Source organism: Haliotis rubra, unplaced genomic scaffold (genome assembly GCF_003918875.1).
Source record: "Haliotis rubra isolate DU_JTF1 unplaced genomic scaffold, ASM391887v1 Scf1718, whole genome shotgun sequence".
Classification (NCBI taxonomy): Eukaryota; Metazoa; Mollusca; class Gastropoda; order Lepetellida; family Haliotidae; genus Haliotis; species Haliotis rubra.
Window position 1 is genome coordinate 29150 of NW_025765690.1, and position 26093 is coordinate 55242.

Sequence of the window (26093 nt, forward strand, 5' to 3'; positions counted from 1 at the left end):
TATATTAGCCAGTGGCATTCCTGCATTATTACAGTGACTTTATTGTTTTTCCAGAGAGAGAACATCAAGCAGACTAACTGGAGATGTAGTGTCCGCAACAAGAAGAACAGCTGTCCTGCTACTGTCACTCAGAAGGGAACAAGCTTCACACACAGTGACAAACCTCACAACCATACTGCTAACCCTGGCAAGTTACAAGCATCACAAGTAAGGGTCCAGGTAAGCCCCTTTAGCCTAAACAGCTTAACTGTTCATTTAATTAATTAATTCAATTACCATCAAGAGCTACTGCTCGTTAATCCCAATGTCCAGGAGGCTGTCTGAACAAAATCCAATTTGCCTATATTAACCTTGTTATAAAGGCTATGTTATTTGATCAATATATAAACAAATATTTCATAATGATAAATTTCTATTTATCAGATAAAAGAGGACGCCACAAAGGAATTATTCAAGTCAGCTGCGACTATTGTGGAGGACGCGGTAACAACAATAGTGCAGCCAGATGCTCCAAGTGGAGCTAGAGAGAGCATGGATCAGCTGACAAGGATTGCTAATAGAGCGCGGGAAAGGAATAGACCCAAGGATCCACAGGATTTGGACTTTGAGGTAATCTAACCGTCCTAACTGAAAACTTCCATAAAGTTTGTTTTATATTGTCCTAACTGAATACAACTCAAATGATATCCTATATACTGAAGATTATGAATATGAATATTTGTAAAATTATATTTTCAGATTTCCACCACATTTATCCCCGTGGGCTTCTTGAAAGCAGACCTGACAAACAAGGAACAAAGACACCTTATCCTGGCCACAGACCGTAGCTGTTACAACTGAGCAAGTCCAAACAATGGTTCTTGGATGGAACCTTCAAGGTGGTTAAACGGCCGTTTTACCAACTCCTCTCAGTACATTCCTTCGTGCGGTCAAAGCAGGATGTGAAAATGATGCCGTTAGTTTTTGTAATAATGTCCTCAAGAACAAAATCTGACTATGTCAAAATTTTCAATAAACTGCTTGACCTGCTGCCAGTAGCTCCATCTGTGGAGTCTATTGTCATGGATTTTGAGGCTGCTACATAGGGAGCCCTGAAAATGGTGATGCAAGATGTGAGACTCCGTGGGTGTCTGTTCCACTACACCCAGGCAGTGTGGAGGAGGGTCCAAGAAATAGGACTGACGGTATGTGTATTGTTATTTAAAATGTTGCATATTTGTATGATAATTTGTAATCTTTATTAATTTATGTGAAACAATGTTCTTGTTGGCATACAGAGAAAAGAATCCAGTTTTTCGATTTATTCGGAAACTGATGGCCTTGCCCTTCATCCCTGCTTCAGAGATCCGTCAGACGTTTGAAGAGCTGACTGAGACCGTCACCCCCCAGCAACAAGCTTTGTCAGCTTGTGGGTTACATGAGGACCCAATGGATCTACAAGAGAACATGTCCCCCTTCAAGCCTATCTTGCTTCCGACAGACAACAAGAACAAACAATCACATCGAAGGTAAATATCTTTTAAACATTATTTCTTGCAGCTATTAATTTATAAATGATAACAAATTTAATGTGAATTAATTATGTTGAGCATGACAACATTTCTTTTAAAACTTCCCTGTATGTTTTCAGGGTGGCACCGGCGCCTAAATGCAAAAGTCGGAGAGCAACAGCTGGGACTATACCGTCTTATCAAAGCCCTACATCGGGAGGCGTGTCCCTGCTCCCTATCAAGATCCTCCTGCTGAAGGAGAGCAAGAATCAGGGACAGATCAACCACAGCTCAGGCGGAGATCTTTGCTCTGTGGGCAGAGTTCATGGAGGACCAAATCACAGTCCAGCAGCTCTTGTCAAAAGTTAGCCGCATTCATGGACCAGCCCGACATACAGATGAAAGTTAAAATGAAAAGAAAGACATGATTTCCTTGTTTGAGGAACTTCATGTTCGAGGCTTATAATACCCCAGTGGACAAATCTCTAATTTGTATATATAAGTACTATACACCAAACTTGTTATGATTACACTGTGCCATTTGTTGACAAAAAACTATGCATTTACAACATTTACAATAAACATATTATACAAACCTTTTATTTTATTATTGTAATTCTTTACCAAATAATTGGTATTAAAGTTTTGTCTATACATGAATATTACTAATAATATCACTACATATTATTATGTGAAGAATGTAATATGGAAGTCGACAAAAACTATGCATTTATGGCGCGTATATTAAACCATTTTTAAAAAATTGGGGCATTTTGACTACCCCCCTGGGGCGATTTGACCAAACCTGGGGCGATTTGACCAAAAATCTGGGGCATTTTGACCAAATTTGCTGGGGCGTTTTGTCGCTGGGGCGATTTGACTGGCACCCCTCGACAAACCAACAACACGATGTTTACGCCGCCATTTTGAATGCATTAACTCTTGACCTATCAGATTCGTCGTTGTATATCCATGCGTCAGATTTGCAGTTTATCAGCCAATGAAATAACTTGTTACATATTGGTCGTCAAGCATGGCTGAAAGCAGGCCGCCCAAGCAGCAGATGCGACTAACGTGTTTTTTTAGAAAAGGGAGGGATCAAAATGGAACTCATGAGACAAACAGTCCTTTAAATGAATAAACATTACCACCAGTGCACAAATACCCCCACAAAAACTGACTTGGACGCTGACACGAAGTGGAAACCCAAAGTCCAATCTTACCAGGCCGAATGGGTAAATCAATATTCATGGTTTATTTCTTGTGAATTTTGAGCATGTTCAACCCATCAAAGTTCATGATTGATTCAAACATTAAATGGCAGTGAATTTATTATGTTTTCTGTTCTATTTTCAAATTTTCAGGACCCTCTAAATTTTCTGGTGTCCCTTAAATCATACATGCAGGGGCCCCTTGGGCCCATATTTTACCAAACCTAGGAACAACACTGATGGTCTATGAGGGCTGGTCAATAAGTTCTCAGCCTAACACAGACAACAAACGATTTGGTCAGATTTTAATATAAGATTTTTCCACATATTCACCCTTGATTGCAATGCACTTACATATCGGTGTTTCAGTTGCTCAATTCCATGTGAGTAGAACTCTTCTGGAAGTCCTGTCAAATACTCGTTTACAGCAGATTTGAGCTCATCATTACCGGCATAGCGTTTTCCATTCAGATGTTCCTTCAATTTTGAAATAGGTGCGAGTCGCTTGGGGCCAGGTCAGGTGAATATGGAGGATGAGGAAGTTCTTCAAAGACACATTGATGTACTGCAGACTTTGCCAATCGAGAGGTGTGAGATGAAGCATTGTCATGTAAAATCAGAACTCCAGAACTCCAGCCCTCAACAAACCACGGCGCTTTTCTTTGATAGATGCTCTCAATCTGTGGAGTAGATCAGCGTAGTAGGCACCAGTGATAGTCTTTTGACTCTCCAGGTAGTCAACATGGATGATGCCCTTCGCATCCCAGAACACTGTGGCCATAACTTTCTTCACCGACCTTGAAGACTTGAACTTCTTGGGTGGAGGAGAAGTGGGGTGGCGCCACTCCATGGATTGATGTTTTGACTCCGGATCATAATGATAAATCCCCTGTTACTAATCTACTTTTAAAATTTTCAAAATCATGCTCCATCAATTCTCCATGGTTTAGACCGGTATGTTGTTCAACTTCAGCAATAGTCACACGTCAGTCTGCAAGAAGACATTTCTCCACAGCTTCTACTGTTTCTTCATTAATGGTTGTAGAGGGCCGTCCACACTGTGGGTCATCATCCAGACATGTCCTGCCAGACTTGAATAAAGCAGCCCATCCCTTAACTGTGGGGTATTAAGGACAATCATCCCCATACACCTTCAACATACGTGCATGCACTTGTGCTGGCTGAATGCCTTCCAGTGTCAAAAACTTGATAACAGCATAGGCCCAGATAAGCTGCGTATCCGGGTAAAATATGCATAGAATTACGCATTGAAAAATAATTGTTGCGTACCAATTACGCATTTAAAATGTTAGATACGAAAAAAGTTTAAAACAAATGCATACGGAATATATTTATTAAAATCACTTGCACAATGAAAAAGACATTGATTGATATCAAGTTGTACTGTTAGTATAGGACTAGTGTTGTACTATCAGTACAGGATGGGTGATTTTTTATGAAATCATTTCCATTATATTTAAGTTGGTTTTGATTAGGTATGACATAAGGCAGAACATATCTGCTTAGTAAACTTACTCAGTCACATAATACTAAGGTGAGTACAATGACTGTAATACGCACATATTTGAAAGCAGTGGGTAACGGAAAATGAAATACCCACTCAACTAATACCCACTCCAAAAAAATACAGTGTGTACAGAACCCACATGAGCTAAATCTTATCTGGAGCTCTGTAAGAGCACTGTGTTCCATCTCTCACGTTGAAGCAGATATGTATACCCCAGTAGGCTTCAAGGACCTGCTGCTTTCGAACTAGTTGATCTATTTGAGTAAAATGACTGGAAATGCTGATGAAGAACACTGTCCAACAACACTCCTAACATTAGTTAGTGTCACCAGTCTAGAAGTTATGTAGGCTTAGAACTTTTTGACCATCCCTCGTATATGGTTAACATGGTTAATATATTTGTAAACAATTTTCATTTGGATATAGTTAGAGTTTGACATCCTGTCATCACAATATTTTTTAATCAAATATGAATTGATTATATTATTGAATAAGAGACTCTTTCCATGCATATTCTAAAGGTATTGAGCCATTGCAAGGAATGAATAGACAGCTTGATGTTCGAAAATTTCAGAATTTTTCATTGTTTACATTTCAAACAAGCTCAGTCTTTCGAGCACAGCATTCATTTTCACACCCAATTTGTTTCGTCTCATTTTATCTAGACAGTTGGTATTGGTGACAAAGACCAGTTGCAATTTGATTGTAAAATGTATGGGGAATTCAGTGATGCACTTTCCGAAGCTGAATATGAAATATATTTGATGTAATGCATTCATGTAAGTGGATTTTTGAAAACATCCCAATTGATTCTAGGTTGATCTTCAACGTTTCAGAATTATCATTGGTGATTTTATCATGGAATAATAATTCATCCAAAATTCATTATTCTTTATTACCACTACAAGCAATATATTAGAATTCAGATATTAGAAAAATATAAATATAGAATATTAGTAATAGCTTAGAGAAAGACTGTAGTCAAAAGTTATCTCACAGACATACTATTTGTCCAGGAGGAGGCAGCTGAAAAATTTCAAATCGTAGCCTCCCCAGTACTGATTTTGTTTGACACTATTTTCAGTTAGTATGATGTCTTGGGCTCATGAAAAGGCCTATAATACTCTCAGATTGTGGTATCAGGTTTTTTTTACAGGCCATTATACGTGGTGGGGGTCTGGGGGCATTTTCGTCACATTTGGTTTGCTGCCCGACAACACCTCAAAGTTAATCATTAATAGTTTTACTACTATCAATCTGATCACTTTCATTTTGACTTCTGTGTACTGCTAAAGGATGTAGAAATTATTTGACATAATTTTGTTTTGTAAAAAAATCAAAATGGCCGCCATTATGGCCGCCATTTTGTTTTGTCGTGTTTTGCCTTCTCAGCACTTAAATCTACATAAAATGAACACCGAATGTTTCCATTTACATCCAAAGTTGATACTTTTGATGTGTTTTGACACTTGTTTCTCCTAGACTGATGGCTTGGGCACAAAACAAGTCATTTTGTATGGTCATAGCATGGTAATTTAATGTTTTACAGCTTATTGTTTGAGACAGGGGTATTTTGGCATTTCTCAGACTTTTCATGGAAATGTGTGAGGGTGATTTATTTAATGGCAGTTAACATTATTTTTGTTACTAAAACAAGTTGTTTTTGTTTTCTCTTTACTTCTAGAGTGACGGCATGTTATTAGGAATGTTTACATATTACCCAGAATTCAAAATGGCCGCCATTGTAGTTTAACTACATATACTTAGTGGAGGACTAAATTTGTACTGATATGAAATCCAAACAAATCATTTGGTGTCTAATGTTTAATACAGTATAGGAATAGAGCTAAATTTCTATGATAGGGTCAATCAAAGCTTCACTCTCCTAAAATATTTGATGAAATAACATTATCCAAAAGTGTTTGAAAACTATGCTTCATGGCCGATAACTACGTCTAAGCTTTGGTTGTAGGTATTCAAATTGTTCTATCAGATAACTCTTAATCACTTTTGATACATCCATAAGCTTGCAATTAACCCTCCTTTTCACTTTCTTTCATTTCATATGTTACTTCATGTCACAATTGGACCTGTGAAGATCCGGGTTAGAATGGACCTTCAATAACCCATGCTTGTCGTAAGAGGCGACTAACGGGATCGGGTTGTCAACTGGGTTGACACATGTCATCGTATCTCAATTGCACAGATTGATGTTCATGCTGTTGATCCCTGGGTTGTCTGGTCCAGACACGATTATTTACAGACTGTCGCCATATAGCTCGAATATAACAGAGTGCGTAAAATTAAACTCACTCGCTCACTCATGTCAGAATCGGAGTCAACAAGTCAAATATGTTCGGGCAACAATAATCTGCCATATAAATAGACATGTCTCTGTGCACACTATATCATTCTTTCTGCTGGCATGCTGACTTTTTGCATTTACACGATGTCAGTTCAACAGATCAGAATAGCTGACCATCACAAATGCTCCAACCATGGTCAACTGGTGAAGGGATGTTTTCTTTTGGTTGCAGAGACTTTCAAAGTGATGTTTTAAACTGTTGGATGTTGGTGGGAGGTTTTCATTGAATATCTTGTGTCATCTACAGACATCACTGGATTATTTGGTACATGAATAGAACTCACAAACTGGCCACAAGATATAATGAGTGTTTCTTGAACATCCAAATTGTCATCCATTTGTTGTGTGAAGCTTCTCATCCCTGGGCTTTACATCCTTTTTGGGAATCAATGTAGAAAAGGTTTTCAGGTTCAGTTGATGTAAAGGTGACCACAAGTTTGTCCTGGAAGAGTTCAATCGACTACTTATGATGTTATCCCTTTGCTCTGCCCCAATCTGTTTAACATGCAAGAGGCTGTGAATCATATCCTTTGGGACAACAACTCCACTTCCAATGTTCACAAGATGCAGACATCATTCATTTGGAAGATTGAATGGATTTGTCATCAACCCTGATGTGAACATGGACATTTCTAGTGTTCATTTTACAACGGCCCATTCAGATGGAACATTAAGAAAGAACATCAAAAGCGGTTTGTTAAATGAACTTTTGGTCCTTCTCTGCTTATACTAGCAGAAGAGAGAATGTTGCCAGTTCATATAGTTGATGGAATGGCAAAATTGCAAATGTTCAGAAAGAGAGCTGCTTCCAGATTTGGAGACTTGGCTGATATGCATTGAGGCAACTTCACTTCAATTCTGAATCGAACAGACTGCATTAGAGTTGATGTTGTTTGGGACAGGTATGCCAGACAAGAGTCAATCAAAGCAGGGGAGCAAATCATAAGAGGATTGCCAACGGCAAAAACAAACCACTGCCAAGACAATGGGGAAAAAAACATCAGCAGTCCTGTCAACAAGTCTAGTCTTGTAGCATGTATGAACGAACGATGGTGTTCTGTTGGTCCAGCCATGCTACTTGTTGGTAAAGCCTGAGTCACACCAATGTAGTTCTTAGGACGTCCTGCCTTGTCCAAACAATAACTGTAAAGTGACCTCGAATGGGATAGAACGTGTAACTTTTGTATAAATTACAATGCTAGTTTGATCATAAACAGTTCTCAGTCGGTTGTCTCGTCTTTACCCTGTCCTCAGACAGTTGGTGTTACGTTTAGAGTGGGTAAAAATTGCCTGTTCACCCCGTGTGGACAACGTTTTCAAGCAGTCCAATCCTGTCCATAGTCACTTTATATCCCTTCTGAACTAAACCTATCTCGTTTTTAATGCGCACAACCCTGTTCTAACTCATTCTTCTAAACCAACTCATTTTCAGGCACTTCTTCCCATTCTCACTACTTTCTCAATCCGTTTCTAGTGTGTGCAGTCGTAATAGCAATCACTTCCTGGTTCGATTTATATAAATACCCTGCCCATTCTTATTCCATTCTCAGTTTCAAGGTGGAAACATTGACATCACCATGCCTCCAAGGAAGAAGGGTGAACATCTAATTTATAGAGGGGGTCAATGCGTTCAAGAAGTTCATCAAACATGGGTGGGGTGATTCTCAAGAAGTTGTAGAAGGGCTCATGATCATCAAGGCGGAGCTCCTCCGTCAGTTGATGATAATGTCCCACAGCTATTCACCTCTCAGGTTTAAGCCAGTTCCTCACCCAACAAGTTCTTGTGTTTTCCGTCTTTCTTGCTGTACCAACTCATTGTACTCTTGCTCTGCTTCCGATAAAAATTGCAGGAAACCAGCATTCAATATTCTGACAGCTGCAAACTTGTTCCTAGAAACTCTATCCCAAATGACGACCATGTTAAAAACGCATGTATATATACCCTACCTTGTCATATCGTAATGCACACAGAGTTAACATAGTAAGAACTGCATGACAACTACATAAACATACTAACAACGAGTAGAACGTGATGAGAACCAATTGCAAACTGTTAGAACTGTGTACTACAAGTTTCTTCAGAACGATTCATTTTGTGTTGAACATATTTGCTTGGAATAGCGACTAACTAGAGTTCAGTAGAGTTCTGCAAACGGGATGGACCAGGTGAAAACTGTGTACAAACGTATTGCAATTGATGCCGGACTGCACTACGTCCGCACACATACCCAGTAAAATTGAAGCGCCGCGATTCCGTTCGTAGTATGGCAATTCCGTTCTTAGTATGGCAATCTTATTTTAAGTACGTTATTACTCCGTCCCATTTTAGAACGTGTAGAACGTTCGACATGGGGAACTGACTTACATAAGTCCTCTGAAAATCACCAACAAACATTGACACAATTGACATTGACATCCAAAAAGGATGTAAAGCCCAGGGATGAGAAACTTCACACAACAAATGGATGACAACATCCAACAGTCTAAAACATCACATTGAAAGAGTAAACTACCAAGTCCATGTTTGGAAACAGTCTCTGCAACCAATCATGAACATCCCTTCACCAGTTGACCATGGTTGGAGCATTTGTGATGGTCAGCTTATCCTATTCTGATGTCTAGAGATCCTGCTCCCCGTGGATTGGTTGAACTGACATCGTGTAAATGCAAAAAGTCAGCATGCCAGCAGAAAGAATGATATAGTGTGCACATAGGCATGACTTTTTGTATGGCAGATGATTGTTGCCCGAACACATTTGACAAGTTGCCAGTAGATGACTCCGATTCTGACATGAGTGAGTGAGTTTAATTTTACACTGCATTCACCAATATTCCATCTACATGGCGACAGTCTGTAAATAATCGTGTCTGGACCAGACAATCCAGGGATCAACAGCATGAAATCAATCTGTGCAATTGAGATACGATGACATGTGTCAACCCAGTCAGCAAGCCTGATAACGTTACCGGATCCCGTTAGTTGCCTCTTACGACAAGCATGGGTTATTGAAGATCAATTCTAACCCGGATCTCTGCAGGTCCAATTGTGACATGAAGTAACATATGAAATGAAAGAAAGTGAAAAAGAGGGTTAATTGCAAGCTTATGGACGTATCAAAAGTGATTAAGAGTTATCTGATAGAACAATTTGAATGCCTACAACCAAAGCTTAGACGTAGTTATCGGCCATGAAGCATAGTTTTCAAACACTTTTGGATAATGTTATTTCATCAAATATTTTAGGAGTGTGAAGCTTTGAATGACCTTATCATAGAAATTTAGCTCTATTCCTATACTGTTTTCAACATTAGACACCAAATGATTTGTTTGGATTTCATATCAGTACAAATTTAGTCCTCCACTAAGTGTATGTAGTAAAAACTACAATGGTGGCCATTTTGGCGGCCATTTTGAATTCTGGGTAATATATAAAAATTCCTAATAATATGCCGTCACTCTAGAAGTAAAGAAAAACCAAAACAACTTGTTTTAGTAGCAAAAATAATGTTATCTGCCATTAAATAAATCACCCTCACACATTTCCATGAAAAGTCTGAGAAATGCCAAAATACCCCTGTCTCAAAGAATACGCTGCAAAACATTAAATTACCATGCTATGACCATACAAAATGACTTGTTTTGTGCCCAAGCCATCAGTCTAGGAGAAACAAGCGTCAAAACACATAAAAAAATATCAACTTTGGATGTAAATGGAAACATTCGGTGTTCATTTTTATGTAGATTTAAGTGCTGAGAAGGCAAAACACGACAAAACAAAATGGCGGCCATAATGGCGGCCATTTTGATTTTTTTTACATAACAAACTTATGTCAAATAATTTCTACATCCTTTAGCAGTACACAGAAGTCATAATGAAAGTGATCAGATTGATAGTAGTAAAACTATTAATGATTAACTTTGAGGTGTTGTCGGGCAGCAAACCAAATGTGACGAAAATGCCCCCAGACCCCCACCACATATAATGGCCTGTAAAAAAAAACTAATACCACAATCTGAGAGTATTATAGGCCTTTTCATGAGCCCAAGACATCATACTAACTGAAAATAGTGTCAAACAAAATCAGTACTGGGGAGGCTACGAAATCCTATTTCTAGGCCCCTTTTGAGATTCTCCTCCTGGACTATATTGAAAAAAGGTATAAATTACGGCTACACAATTTCACAGATATTGAAGATAAAATCCTAGCCTAAGGTATTGAGGACTCAAGCTGTTAGCAACCCTTTCAGTAATTCAGAGTTATGACCAGACGATTAAATTAACTTCTTTCATAAAGTAAACATGTCATCATCTATATTACAAAACTTTAAGCAAACACCAATTAAGGGTTATAAAGACATGGCCCACAGTGAATGCATCTATTGTAATCCAAGCACCTATAATTGACACATCAGATTAGGCTCGTTAAGATCTAGCCCAGGGTAAAGCATCCAAGCATCCAGTAAAAGTGCCATCGAGATTAGGGCCTGTTAAAATAGGATTAACAGGATTAAGAGTAATTGCCCTGTCTGGTCATTGAAGGACACACCCCATTTTGTATATTCTGTATTTGATAGGCTAATGTAGGTTACTCCCATTTTCTGTATCGGTGAACCAATCGTAATCTGTCTATTGTTTTAATTGTAGATAAAAATTCTCTAACAGCATTTGTTCATCAGTAGGGTTTAGACTCCCAACACAGGTCAGCTCTAGCCCTCAGCCCAGAGGGTTGTACCGACTCTCAGTGGCCATCCCTTGTTACTCCGTTCTTGTACATAAAATTGTGATTAGCTTCTTGTGACTTCGGACTCTTTTGCTGAGTTAATTCCCCCCAAGCAGACGAGCACGCCAGTTAGATAAGGTGTTTCACCGGAACCATCACTTGGACCCAAGACCCTTATCATAATAGTTGGCGGAGAATTAACGATTTTCGCGGAACCTCGGAGCCCAGGAACTAACTACAACCAGCTACAAGAACACATGGAATAACAAGCGACTGCATCCACGTCTGATCTCAACACTGGATTAAGGACCACCAACTCCTGTAAAGACACCTACCAAGGAAGAAAAAGTCTTCAAAAATTGTAAGTACTACTTTACATTGTTGATTTCTTGTCTTTTCTTAATTATAGTACGGTACATACTATAAGGTGTCATGGCCAATATTGAGTCTGGTATGGAAAGTAACTGTGGAAGTGAAATTCCAACTGTGTCCTTAGTTACCCCCCTTGCCAAAAGTGTAATTCAGGTAACATTTGGCACTGAAACAACTACTTGTTTAATAGAGGGGCATCCATTTGCTGCATTTCGTCTGCTTTTCTAAACAAAGCTTTCAACAACCCTGTTCTTGGAAACGCACCCTTTCCACAAATTCAAGGTGTTGGCGGCGAATTGCACAAGGTGTTGGGTTCAGTTGTGTTGGATTTTGTCATTGAAGATCATGAATTTTCACAAAAATTCTATGTCCTGCCCTCATTACCTAAGTCAGTCCTACTAGGTGAGAACTTCCTCAATGACAACGATGCAGTCATAGATTATAGCTGCCATTCCCTCATAATAGGTAACAGCACCTCAGATAGGCAATATATGAATTTCATTGCCCATCCAGATCAAGAAATTTGGGGATTAGCAAAATCAATAGATCAGATATATATTCCCCCTCAGAGTGAAATTCATTTCAAGGTAAGACTGCCTGAGGCAAACAATGAGTACCTCATCCTCATCGAACCAATTGCCTCCCTCACTGCTCATTCTGAAGTAGCAGGTGGTAGGACCCTCTCAAAAGTGCATAAGAAAACTGCTACATTTAGGCTTATGAATCCTTCCCAAGAAGAAAAAGTTTTAGATAAGGGTACAGTTGTAGGAAAATGTAGTTACATTGACAGCCACTCTATCTTTGAAATTGACTGTGACCAACCTTTAATAAATTCAGTTACACTGACATTAGGACAACAGACAATGACACTAGGGATTACATCAAAATTGCTCAAGACTTAGGATTTGACTTGACCAAGACACAACTGACGTCAGGCCAACAACAAAGACTACTCAGGATTTTAGGACAAAACAGAGACATGTTTTCCACAAGCCTTTCAGATTTAGGGAAAACTGACATGCACGAGCATGTCATTGACACGGGCAACCATCCCCCTGTTAAGTGTAGGCCTTATCGTCAGTCTCCTCATCTCCAAAAAGTCACTGAAGAACTTATTGAAGATTTTCTCAAATATGATTTAATAGAGGAGTCCACTTAAATGTATTCAGCCCCCATCATCTTAGTAAAGAAACGTGACGGCCCATATAGATTTGTTTGTGACAACAGAAAATTAAATTCTATCACATTACCCATGTCATGGCCACTCCCTGTTTTTGATGATGTTGTTGATCACATCGGCAATAGCCAAGCTACAATTTTTTCCACATTAGATCTTGCCAATGGCTTCTTCCAAGTGCCATTGCATGAAGACTCAAAGCATAAAACTGCTTTTGTCACCCATCAAGGCCTTTATCAATTCAAACGTTTGCCCCAGGGTTTGTCTAATTCTCCACTTTGTTTTCAGCAACTCATGAGCAAAGTGCTAAGAAAATTGCTTTTCAAAGTTGCGTTGATTTACATTGATGATTTGATAATCTACAGCAAAAACTTTGAAGAACATCTCCAACATTTGGAGCAAGCCTTTTACTATCTCAAACAGGCAAAATTAACACTGAAGCCATCAAAATGCAATTTTGCAACAGACAAGGTTTCATTTCTTGGTCATGTTTTATCATGTGGAGGTGTTCAAGTTGATGATAAAAAGGTCGAAGCAATTAAAACCTTCCCGATACCTAAATCACAAAAACAGGTTCGCTCATTTTTAGGCCTCACAAACTTTTACAGAAAATATGTGAAAGATTATGCGAAAATAGCACTGCCATTGAATGCATTGTTAAAAAAGCATTCAGAGGCAGAAACTGGTAAGAAACCAAAGTTCCAGTGGTCACTTGGGTGTGATCAGGCTTTCAACACACTCAAAGATGCTATGTGTAACACACCTGTTCTGGCTTATCCAGACTTTGACAAAGATTTTTTTCTCGCAACTGATGCCAGCGATATGAGCATTGGGTTTGTCTTGAGTCAAAAAGATGAGAAGGATAATGAACATCCTATAGCTTTTGGAGGCAGAGCTCTTCACGGCAGCAAGAAGAATTGGAGCATCACAGAAAAAGAAGGTTTAGCTTTAGTTGAAGCCATTAGATCATTTCGTCCATACCTTGCAAATTCCAAATTCACTGTCTACACAGACCACATCGCCTTAAAATGGCTCAAATCCATCAAGGACGCCACAGGTAGGTTAGGGCGATGGTCTTTAGAACTGTCTACCTACACCTTTGATATTGTTCATCATGAGCGCAAAATAGCGGGAATGCCGATCGCTCTCACGCAGGGAATATGAGCAAAATATTAACTCTCAAAGTCAAACAGAAGAAGATGCTGAGAAAACCGTCTTTACAATAACTTCACTTGAGCAAAGAAGCCATACCAACATTTCAGCAAGCCCACAATTATCCTCACAGGTCACCCAATCAACTCAGACTGAGGATGATTGCATCCCAAGTATTAATCACTTAGATAGTGAATCACAGACAACTCATTTGTCTGTCACCTTTGAATACGAAGAGGACTACCAAACAGTACCAGCAAACGTGGTTGCAGCATTACACGCTACAAGTGACGATGTCACACAAGCCACAATGGTTGAGGTAAATATTAATGCACATCCCAACTTACGTCATCTACAAAGAATTTGTCCAGATTTCACCAAAATTTTTGACTACAAAGAAGATGATGTCCTTCCAGAAAATGAAAAGGACCGTCAAAAGATCCTTATTGAAGCAGGCAGCTTTGAAATAGACAGAGACAGAAGGGTCATGCGGACAAATTCATTAAACAGCTGGCAGTTCCAAGAACTCTGAGGAACCAGGTCCTGAGATCCTACCACGATTCCAAGTTTGGCGGTTGTCACCATGGAAGGGAAAGGATGCACAACACCATGAGACCAAAATACTACTGGCCAAAGATGTACACCAAAATTGCAACGTATGTCCAGACATGTGAAGTGTGTCAACAGACCAAGAGGCATTACCACAGCAAGAAGGCACCCCTACGTCCATTATCTGTGGAAGAGGTCTTCACCAGGTGGCATGTAGACATCCTTGGTCCCTTGCCAACAACACCAGACAAGTACAAGCACATTTTGGTCATCACCGATGCAGCATCTAGATGGTGTGAAGCCTTTCCCCTGAGAACCCAAGAAGCCACAGAGGTAGCAGATGTTCTCGTGAGAGAAATATTTTGTCGGTATGGCGCTCCAAGGACCTTAATTTCAGACAGAGGTCAGAACTTCATGTCCAAATTAATCAAAGCTATTTGTGAACTTTTGGCTATCAAATTCACTCATACTATACCCGGATTCTCCACCAAACTTTGTCAACGTGTGGTGTACGCGTCAACTGGGGAATTAGCTCATAATTAAGATGAAGTGAGCGTTGATGAAGACGAAGGCATAGTTGAGTTCAAACTTCTTTAGTTACATGACAAAAAAATACACAAGACATACATAAACAGCGGAGTACCTGCTCAACCCCAAGGCGTTTCCAACGAGCGGCATTATCCTGCTCGTGGTCGTCCCAACGGACAGTCCAGCTACCGAACTCGTACTCCTTCCACTGTTCTCATTCACCGTCTACATGTGAGCATACCTAGTATATATATATACAGTGTTTTGACAACAATGGTCAGGCGACGACTCATCAATGGACAGACAGAAATACAATAGTACTTCCTTGACCAGTTGATGTGATGGCAGACACGGCCAAGGGGGATTACCAATGAAGGTTATAAATGTCTTATACAATAATTAATGGGCTGACAAGTCAATTTACAATGCGGTAGTAATAAGGATGAACAGCAATGATTAAAAATACAGCTTAGTGTCATATATATATATTACAATAAGGTCTCACATGTCTTGAGTACATAGTTTTGGACTTTTTAGATATTTGGACGATGGCTGTCCTGAATTAGTCACTATAACAACTTCATGAAAAACTGATATCAATGATCATTAACATGTTTGTTTATAAATTCAATACTACCAGTAATTATCCGATTTCAAAGCATACTGCAAATGACGCTGTGAATTGCAATTTCGTACTGATTAGATGGCGACATTTTCAATTAAGCCTATTTTGAACGGTCATTTTCAGCATTTAAGCTTTGTCTAAAATAATGGTGGATGGTATCAAGAAACAGGAAATTTCCTGCAGAATTGTAAACTGTGAAGTGTATTTGTGTGCCTGGGATATTTTGAATTTTATTTGACTTCAAAGTGAGGGTTAAAGGGGAAGAGTATACATTCTAGTCCGGGCGTAAGTAAAATGTGTGCCCGGATGTAACGTTAAACCGGTATTTACGCCACGTACCCGGCAGGCGTAGCCCTGTGAGGCGGATGCCGAGTATTTTTTCAAGCACACAAGGTTGGAAAAGTGAAAGTTGTGCGAGAATTGCACTCTTGTTGTCCTGGATCTGCGTACAGCTATAAAATTTCACAGAAATGTAGAATATTTAATTTCCCATCCGTTGGTATAAATATAAGTGCGACTACCTCGGCGGTTTGAGAAATAGACACTGCTAAATGGTGTCCAAAATTTTGTTACGCGTTAAAAACTCAAATTCTCCGTTTTTTATCGTGCACCGATAAAAGCACTCTGTTACGATTTTTTTAATTTGGCATCTTTACAGAAAGTGTGAGCGAAGAAAATACAGCCCGATACCTGAAGTGTATATGAAATGGGTTTATGTGCTAAAGTTTTGAAACTGGAATAACGTAAGCCAAAAAAAATTGTGCAGTAAATGTCACGAGCAGGCGCGGACCTAAGAGAAGACAGCTAATTTGCAGTGAACTATTTTCACGCCCGTTTTTTTCCGGCATGTTAACTTTTCTGTAATTCCTAGCAAATTCTTCAAAAAATAACACATATGCATAGTTAAAGGGCCACTCATGCAGAGCGATTATTGTTTCCCGCCAACAGTCTAATTATGAAACCTAGCTGCAAAAGGGTCAGCCCCTACTCCCTCGACTGTGACGGACACGGGGACTTGGCTACTGTCCACCTTGGAAGAAGTTCTACAACCTAATCAGTGGGACATTAGGAAGGGTGGATGCCCATCAGATGCCGTTATTTGAAAATATCCCCAGTAGTTCTTGTCTGATTGTAATAAAGTATCCCAGCAGTGTAGGCATTTTCAGATTTACAAATGTTTGGATGGTATAGCGACTGATCCAATTTGATACTATTTCTGTGTTTTTTTACTTCGATATTTAATCATGTAAAAATATGATGTCTATTACGTATGCTTTGATATCAAATACACACATTTGATATATTTGAATCCATAAACTAAACAACCCCACTTTGCCATTGCTAACAAAAATCTGAAATTGAACTTAGGTATATACTAAGGCTGTAACGATTCACTCGCATATTCGGTGAATCAAACCGTAGCCCTTCATGAATTCAATTCGTTATTCGGGGTCACCAGAACCAAATTTTAACGAATACTTACGAATTTTTTTAGGGAATATGTTTTACTTGAACCCTCATGTCCTTTTTCAAAGTGAGATATGGAGTTATGGAATATGTACTAGCCTTGCAGTAGCACAAGTCATGTTAGTTTGCCAAGGCCACACATGGTACTGTCAAGTATAACTATTACATACCAAATTTGAGTGTCATGAGATGACTGGTTATTGCTGTGACAAATTAACACTGCCAACATGGGCATTCCATATTGTACATCAATCACTTAAATACAATATTGTATTCGTGAATAATTATTCGTATTTGTTACCCAATATTCATGATATGTATCATATTCGCCTCATAGTGTATTCGTTGCAGCCCTAGTATATACAGTTTCTAAATAAGTACACAGCAAATGTTTATATATATTTCTTATGTAACAATGATGTTTGATCCGTTCGTCAAAACAGTGTCGGCCTATAAGGGTTTTTTCAGACAATCAAACTTGCATGCAATACAGCGATAACTACTCTTTTGCTGTAACCCTTGTTTGGTGGTAAATCTACACGTTATTTGTCATCATTCACTTGATGGTCAGTTAATGAATTTATAAAAGGTGTAATTAGTAATAACACCACTCAGATTACCCGACAAAGGTTCCCATTTGTCATTTCTTGTGTCTGAAGTAAATACTCATCATTATAAATTGAGGTCTGGCCCCGATTTCTCGAAAAAACTTAAGTTTTTACTCAAATTTCAAACTGAGTTTAACAATTTGAAACAGCTGATTTTTTTAATTGAACTGCATTTTTTAAATAAAAAAGCCCAAACAACTTCAGTAGCCTAACTACCCAATTCAAATTGTCAACTATGCGTGAGTGTAATGTCGATTTCAGTTCATTCTGGGAAATGCATTTACCTGCTTTTTCTCAAATTTGAAAAAACTCAGACTTAAGTTTGTTTCGAGAAATCGGGGCCTGATGTGGCAAATGTATTACATCTTATGTAATATGCGCATGGAAGTGCACCAAGAGGAATTATGAGCTGAGTTTCAAAACAAACATTGATCAAAGGATTAACCGATAACACGCTGATTGATTAATTGCTTTTATCCTGTACAGCGGATTTGTCAAAAGGTAGTGTTTATATATGTAGATTCACTAATCTATACTGAATACACCCTGTCGTAAGGTTTCTTTGTAAAAACAACATCCATCCTTCAAAGGATTACCGCAAAAAACCTTGATTGGTAGCTCATTATTGGCTAACTAATGGCGGACATCATTCAATTACTTGCCAGGTGTGCTATCTTGGGTGACCAATGGCATACACCAACCTGAAAAACCTGAAACGATAGATCACTTTTTCACATATTACACTGTTAAAAGACACTTGACATGGAACAGGATACTTTGTCAGCTGCAGATGAATGGCATCTCATTACTTTATGTGGATATTGATGGACACATTCCCCTAACAAGGTAATAGCTTGATATTGTTTCTATAACTTTAGTCTGTTTTAATTTTAATATTTGCATTTTGTTTTAATCTATTTGTTCTGGCATTCAACAGAATCATTTTTTTGCTGTGAAAGGTAATGAGACAGACAACATACACTAGATCGCACTGAGGGTGAGTGTGTGAAATATGATAAACGTCCAGGTATTATAGTCATGTTATAAATTCACTAAGTATAAGCAGATCGTGTGCATTTTATTAAGTTTCAAAATGCATACAAATATGATAATAAACTATTTAGGATTATAAAACAAAATATAAAGACGTACATTGACTTCGTTATTTCAGTTATCATAATAATTCATACGAAAAATAATTATTAATTATAACCACTACAAGCGATATATTAGGATTCAGATATTAGGAAAATATAAATATAGATTAAAGTTGCGGGCAACCTTGAGGGCTCCTTGGCTTGGATAATTTCTAAACATTTGGTACCTGATGTCGAAAGCAGTAACGGTTATAGTTTATGGTGTTTATTTTCGGGTGAGTGTAGATACAATTTCCAGCTAAAAGCACCTCTACTGCAGTGTATTTTAATGTTGTGTAGCGCTAGCTCTCGTCATTGTCAGTTGAAATTGACATCATCTCCCCTATCCGCACGTGGACCACGCTTTGCAGTGGTAGTCTCTTTATGGCAGATATCGTCCCTGCGCTTTCCTTCAGACTGTCGCATGTTTTGCAGGGGCAATCTGCCGTGTAAAGTAAATCTCGAGAAAGTTATGACACATTCCAGACATCACAAAGTCGGCGAGCGAGTGAGTGAGTGGATGTGTAGGATTTTGACGGCTGCCTCTAACCACGAAACGGTGATATTTTTAACATGTACCTTAGAATAAAAAATGATCAGCAAACCATATACATATACACTGACAATTTTCATAGCCCACAGTAGAGAACCAATCAAGATTAGCAACTGTAGCGAGGAAAATAGAATATCATTTGTCCCTCCGTTGTCTTTGAAGCTATGTTGCTGCAACTGGTACACACAACGTGCACTGGCGGCATAAATGCATATCCCAATTTTGGTCGAAATCGGAAGGTTGGTGTCCGAGTTACGGGCGTTTAAAGCTGCAAAACATGAGCTGTGAGGACTGGAAAACTTGACCCCTGGTCGGGTGGCGGGGTGATGTACCTTTTAAGAAGTTCCGGAGAAGAGATAGTTCGCTCTTTGACAGGCCGTAGCTCCGTTGTCCTTGGGTCTACGTTCAAAACAATTAGTGTTCTGGAATCGTCAGAACTTCAGCTATCAGACGCTCCGTTTCAAGTGTCCAAACGGTGCAATTTTAGCGACTTGAGCCGTCCAGGCGAAATGGTAGGCATTTTGATTGAGCATCTGCTCCCGAACTATATGGCCGACAAACGATCAAACTTTTGATATGCATGTAAGAACACGAAATGTTAAGCATCTTATGTTGATGCATACTGCCAAGTTTTACTGCCTTCTGTGCGGAATCTGAGCAGCATCTAGATATCCGTAACTAATCAAGATATCGCAACATAGCTTATGGGCATTGATAGTTGAGGTATATATTGTATATCTGCACATTTACAGCGTTCTGCAGTTGATACATTCAGAGTTATGGATTGCGAAAAATGCCTACCCTACAAAATCTGCACATTTCCGATAAACATCTTCAATCCAATATGGCCGCCGCATCACGTGACTTTTGACATGTGACCAAGAACAGAAAATGTTTAACAACCAAAGGCAAGTTCAGAACAAGCGTTTAAAGTGTTGTATGTGCTAAGTTTGGTTTGGCACAAAATGGCAAAGAAGCCCGTGAAAGTTTTTGAAGACAACTTTTGCCCAAAAGTAGCGTCCAATATGGCGGTTATCATATAAACATAGCCACATTTGACGATGCTACTGTGTAGGAACATGCATAGACACAAAGTATGCAACGTTTGAATGCCGTAGCTCTTGTAGTTTTAGTGCAGCACATTTTGGGAGGTATGCAGTCAGGATTTTGCTGAAAAACATCAACAAAAACTTCAATCCCAAATAGCGTCCAAACGGTGCATTTTAGCGACTTGAGCCGTCCAGGCGAAATTGTAGGCATTTTGATTGAGCATCTGCTCCGGAACTTTTGCAAACATTGGAGCATTAGTTTTGGAGATATTTGCATTTGCGTTTGAAATTTTGGAATTAATTTTGAATTATCTGCCCTTTGCTATTGGGCCTACAGCCTACAGATTTTAAAGCGTGATATGTACCCCTCGGTGGGCATCTGGGTGATTTTTGTCAAGGCATTCTGTCCAGCGGTGCTCTCTGTAGCTCTGGTACAAAATACGGCGGAAGAATAAATAATAATAATAATAATAATAATAATAATAAATGTGGAGGTTCTTCATGACAGAATTTTATTGTGTACTTTTGCACATATTTATTTATCTGATGATCCTTTGGTGATGCATGTGAAGACTCATGATGAAAGCAAGGAATTCCACAGCTATTTTAAGCGTGCCAAGGTTGTTGGACAGAATTTGAAATTTGAGGTTGACTTTGTTGAAGGCAATGTACTGCTGGACGGTACAGCGATGGGAGTAAACCAGGTGAAGTCCTTTACCAAGTCTGCCCAGAGTCGGTCTTTTGTGGAGAAGCTTTCTGAGAAGCCATTGCATCGTGTGTACATGCAGTGTGTTGAACAGAATAGCAATCCACCGACTCCTTAGCCTGGATGAAGTCGGCTGGTCTTAAATGTGAAACTGAGGGCTTCCTTTTGCTGCTCAGGACCAGTCACTTCCCACTTTCATGTCGCCTAAATGTGATTCTTAAAGAGAATATTAACATGAAATGTCGACTTTGCAATGAATTTACAGAGACTGTCAACACCTTGTCAGTGGATGCCCTTCCTTGTCACAAACAGCATATCTTAAGCGACATGATGGCATGGCTCGTTGCTTTTACTACCGTCTCCGACATGCCTGTGGCTTTGACTCCGAGGTCCATCCATGAGTGCGACCCTGAACATGTCCAGAGGCGTCATGGAAAATGATGCTTTCAAACTTCTGTGGAATAGGCCCATATACAGCCTCAGAAGAATTCCAGCTAACAAACCTGATCTTGTCCTTTTTGATAAAGCCAATGAATTTATTTATATCATTGAATTTTCTGTCCTTTTGACACCAATGTGATTGGCAAGATTAAGGAAAAGCATGATAAATATCGCGGACCTGCGCCTTTGAAATGTCTCGCTTGCATCCCAAGTACACTGTCGTCAGGCTCCCCATTGTTCTCGGTGCCCTTGGTTTGGTACCTCCTGATCTCTTGGCGCAGATCAAGAGAGTGCCCGGGTTCTCCACCGGGAGCACAGCTCTTCTGACACTCTGGGTAATGCAGAAGGCTGCAGTGTTGGGGAGCCTTCATATTCTCCGGAAAGTTCTTGGTGGGTTCGACTAGGCAGCGTTTCCTGGGAGAAGTCCCATTCGCTGTCTGGGCTGCGTGTAGAGGGGGCAAGGGCCCTGAGCTGATGATGAGCCTTACCAGCCTGACTGTGCCAGGATCACCCGAACCCTCTTTGCTGCATACTATCTTTAATCTGTAAAACATAAACATAATAATAAAAACACGAACGATTACAATAGGTCTCCTGCCTAAAGGCAAAGGAGCCCTAAATATCAGTTTCATCATGTATCTGTAATAGCTTAGAGAAAAGTCAAAAGAAGTAAAACTCATCTCACAGACATACTATTGAAAAAGGTATAAGTAACAATATCAAAGATGTTCAAGATAAATCCTAGCCTAAGGTTTCAAGGACTCAAACCTTTCAGTAAGACAAAGTAATGTCTAGACGATTTAATGAACTGCTTTGATAAAGTAAACATGTCATCACCTCCATTAAAATATATTGTGCAAACACTTTAAATTAGGGTCATTAAGCCATCTATTGTAACACCTCATAACCATCCAAGCAACATGTCAGCACAATTAGTGCCAGTTAAATTAGGAAGCTTCCGGGACATGTGTCAACACAGTAAGTGCCATATGAAATAGGATTAGCAGGATTAAGTAATCCCCCTGTCTGGTCATTTCATTTGTAGGACACACCCCATACCGTATATTCTGTATTTCATTGGTTAGTATAGGGAATACCCATTTTGTATCATTCAATGAATCATAATCTTTTTATTGTTTCAATTTTAGATAAATAGTCACCAACTCCATTTGTTCGTCAGTAGGGTTTAGACTCCCAACACAGGTTATCCCTAGCCCTCAGCCCAGAGGGTTGTACCTGTGGTCACCCCACGTTATTTTCGTTCTTGTTAATAAAATTGTAATTAGCTTCTTGTGACTTTGGACTCTTTGCTGAGCTAATTCCCCCCAAGCAGACCAGCATGCCAGTTAGATAAGGGGTTTCACCAGAACCCTCACTTGTACCCTAGACCCTTATCATAATACAGTCCTAACATTTTTTACCACTGGCAGATGGTTAAACTTAAAATGTTTTCATTTGTTATCAAAATAATGCCATTTAATACAACATTAGGATTTTGACTAGCAGTGAACCCAAGCTTACTACTCTCCCCAAGACTCCCCATGTTCTTAGTTACTCTTACCTTCAAACAATGCTGTATTTTTCTGTGTCTTTTTACCGTTGCCATTTTTTGACATGTACATTCACGTGACACATAAATAAACTATTTTGTCTGTCTGTGTGCTATTATATCAGGATTCTCACTAAATTCAAGGTCAAACTATTTCTTAAATCAAATTTTACCTCCATTTACGTGAACATTTTTATAAAGTCAACATTACTATGGAATCAAAATTTTACATCAAAATCATCATTTTTATCAAAGTTAATATTCTTTTAGAAATAACCAAATTATTCATCACAGTCTACATAATTTTACAACATCAAGATTATTGAGTAAATAAGATTTCATCTTTGTTGATCAGTCAATACATTTTCTATCAATTGCGCATGGTCGTGGCGCAGCAGAGGTAATGAACCAGTCATGAATTCTGGGATATCATCCGGGTACTCACGGGAGAAAAACAATACCAAAAGCAACAACCAGTCCAGGAAAATTGCTCTGAATCAGTGGCCCTTTAAACAATAATTTAAATTGATATTGTCTGCTGAAATGATGTCACCATGTCAAATCAGTGTAAGACGGACACTGTTCAGATCCAGATCTTCATTTCGACCAAATTTTCAACATTCACGAAATAAAAAATCACAATTAAATCCAATAGACCGATCCAGTCTGTCAATCAAAACTGGCGCATGCGTCAATTTTGGCCAATCAGCAGGCTGGGCGCGCTGTGTGGATTTGTCAGACTTATTTCCGGGGTCAAACGATGCATCCGAAGCAATGTGCTTCGAATTATGCCATTTACACTCGCTATACTTATTACATATTGCTGCGATTTGATGTGTACCTTAACAAAACCATTACGGTCAAGACAACAAAACTGGAGGTGGATCAAGAAACGCGATAGGCCTAACGATCAGTTAAAATGTCTGCACCATCGTTCAGGAAACCTACGTCTGCCTGCTGATGAGAATTTGCACGCAATTTCCACACTTTTGCACATGTGCAAAATCATTACCAATTGATGACAACAAATAGCACTTTAAGACTTTGCAAGTGTTATAAACCACGGACAATTCTTGTAACTACAAAATTGTTTTTGCTTGCGTTTTTAGTCACTACTAGGCATTGAGTTGGTGCGCCATAAAGCTCAAAAGAGACGAAGCGAGAAAGCCGTGACACAATGTAAACAAATCTTCATTTCAGTTAGGGTCAGCGAAATAGCAAAACATGTTACATGAAAGAACAATGTGGCGGATATTGTCCCCTTTCGCTCTTAGATATTCTTCAATTTGTCACACATTTTAGGATGTTTTAAGTTTCATAAGCACAATCTGAAGGCCTACAGTATCTTGTTAACAGAGCAAAATATTCGGGGAGTAATATTTTTTTATTCAAAGCGAAATATTGTCAGTGTCAGCAGTTGCCTATCATGCAATATCCAAGTATCAAAATTAGTTCATATGAGTGCCTATAAAACCATGCTTTAAATATTTCAGATTTTTATAAAGAGTTGCATGGGACTTTGAACTGAATTACCTTCCTCCAGGTTGATCGAATCCCGAAAACTATGTGAGAAGAATAGTGACTTTCTGGAGTATTGGACGGAGTGAAATAAAGTGTATATCTTAATTATTAGAACATTATTTGAAGTTTTGTTACCACATAAATTATTCACATATAATGGTACACTTTAGGAGTAATATTACAACTGTAATTTTGATTAATTCACTGGAAATGATATCAAGGTATGCTTTAAGAATCTTGCTTTTTTTAGTAAATGTGGAAGGGTAATAAAATTAATAATAATCTAATCAATAATAAATAATTATTTAATTGATTGACATATCAGATGTTTTTAGATTTTAAGGCAGAAGTAGGCTAACAAACACCATACATATCATGGCAGGACAATCACTTGGTATTAACTTAGTTTCTTGGCTCCTGCTTTTAGATGTTGTTTTTTTAAATACTACATTTACTAATAAAATAATTATGAAAGTGATTGCTAGTATCATAACTCATTAAAGTTATTTCAACACACAGAAAATTTGAAAAGCAAAGGCTACGTTTTGGTCAAACCCTGGTCAGGCATTATCTAGTCCTGGAACAGAATAACTTACAAAAATCTCAGGTGACTTTTCATGCTTGAATAAAGATTGAAACATATATTTAACCCATATTTGATGTAATTCTTCTGATAAATCATAAGTTTTTTAGGAGGTTACTACTATTTGAAGACTGAGCCAAAGCTAGTGTTTATTAAGATGGTGTATTTGGACAAATTGTTCAAGGTTTGTTGATGGGTATTTGCAAAATGAGCTTCATATTAAATTGCACACTGGTTTGTAGGAGGTGAGCAGCTTCAGGACATTTTCATGTCTGTTTTCCTAAACCTTTGTTATGACTTTTACCAAATTTTGAATCAACTTTACTTTAATTTTTATGACACCAGTAAGTATCTCAGAAAAGGAAATAGATCAACATCAGTGTTATGTCCTCTAGGGATATGGCCTCAGATCTAATAAAACAAAGATTATCATTGTTTAATTAAGAAGCAATAATTGTATTGACAGAAGGCTTTGAACATAGGATATATTCTTTGCACCTGATTTACTCTAGTAGTTAGCAGTTTAACATCTCTGATGAAAAAACAATAGATCTACATTTGTATTTTGTGTAACATTCTATTTCAATGCTAGTTAATTGTTCGAATAACTGTGGATTCTCTGTTCCAAAATTTTGCATCACATTTTTCCTATTTCTGGAAGATGGGTCAGCTAGTGTATAGGTGCAGACTGTATCTTGGATCTTCTTTGTGTTCTGGTGCTGTGACATACCTGTACATAAACGCTGGCAGTTCATGAAGTCC

At 38.7% G+C, this 26093-nt stretch overlaps 1 protein-coding gene across 1 annotated transcript; it reads left to right on the plus strand.

The window, feature by feature from the left end:
- The first annotated feature begins 1097 nt into the window (after nt 1–1097).
- LOC124272678 lies at nt 1098–1746 on the plus strand. The gene is made up of 3 exons (XM_046707862.1): nt 1098–1184; nt 1406–1508; nt 1631–1746. The coding sequence occupies exons 1-3, from the start codon at nt 1098–1100 to the stop codon at nt 1744–1746; spliced, it is 306 nt and encodes a 101-aa protein (XP_046563818.1).
- The last annotated feature ends 24347 nt before the right edge of the window (nt 1747–26093 follow it).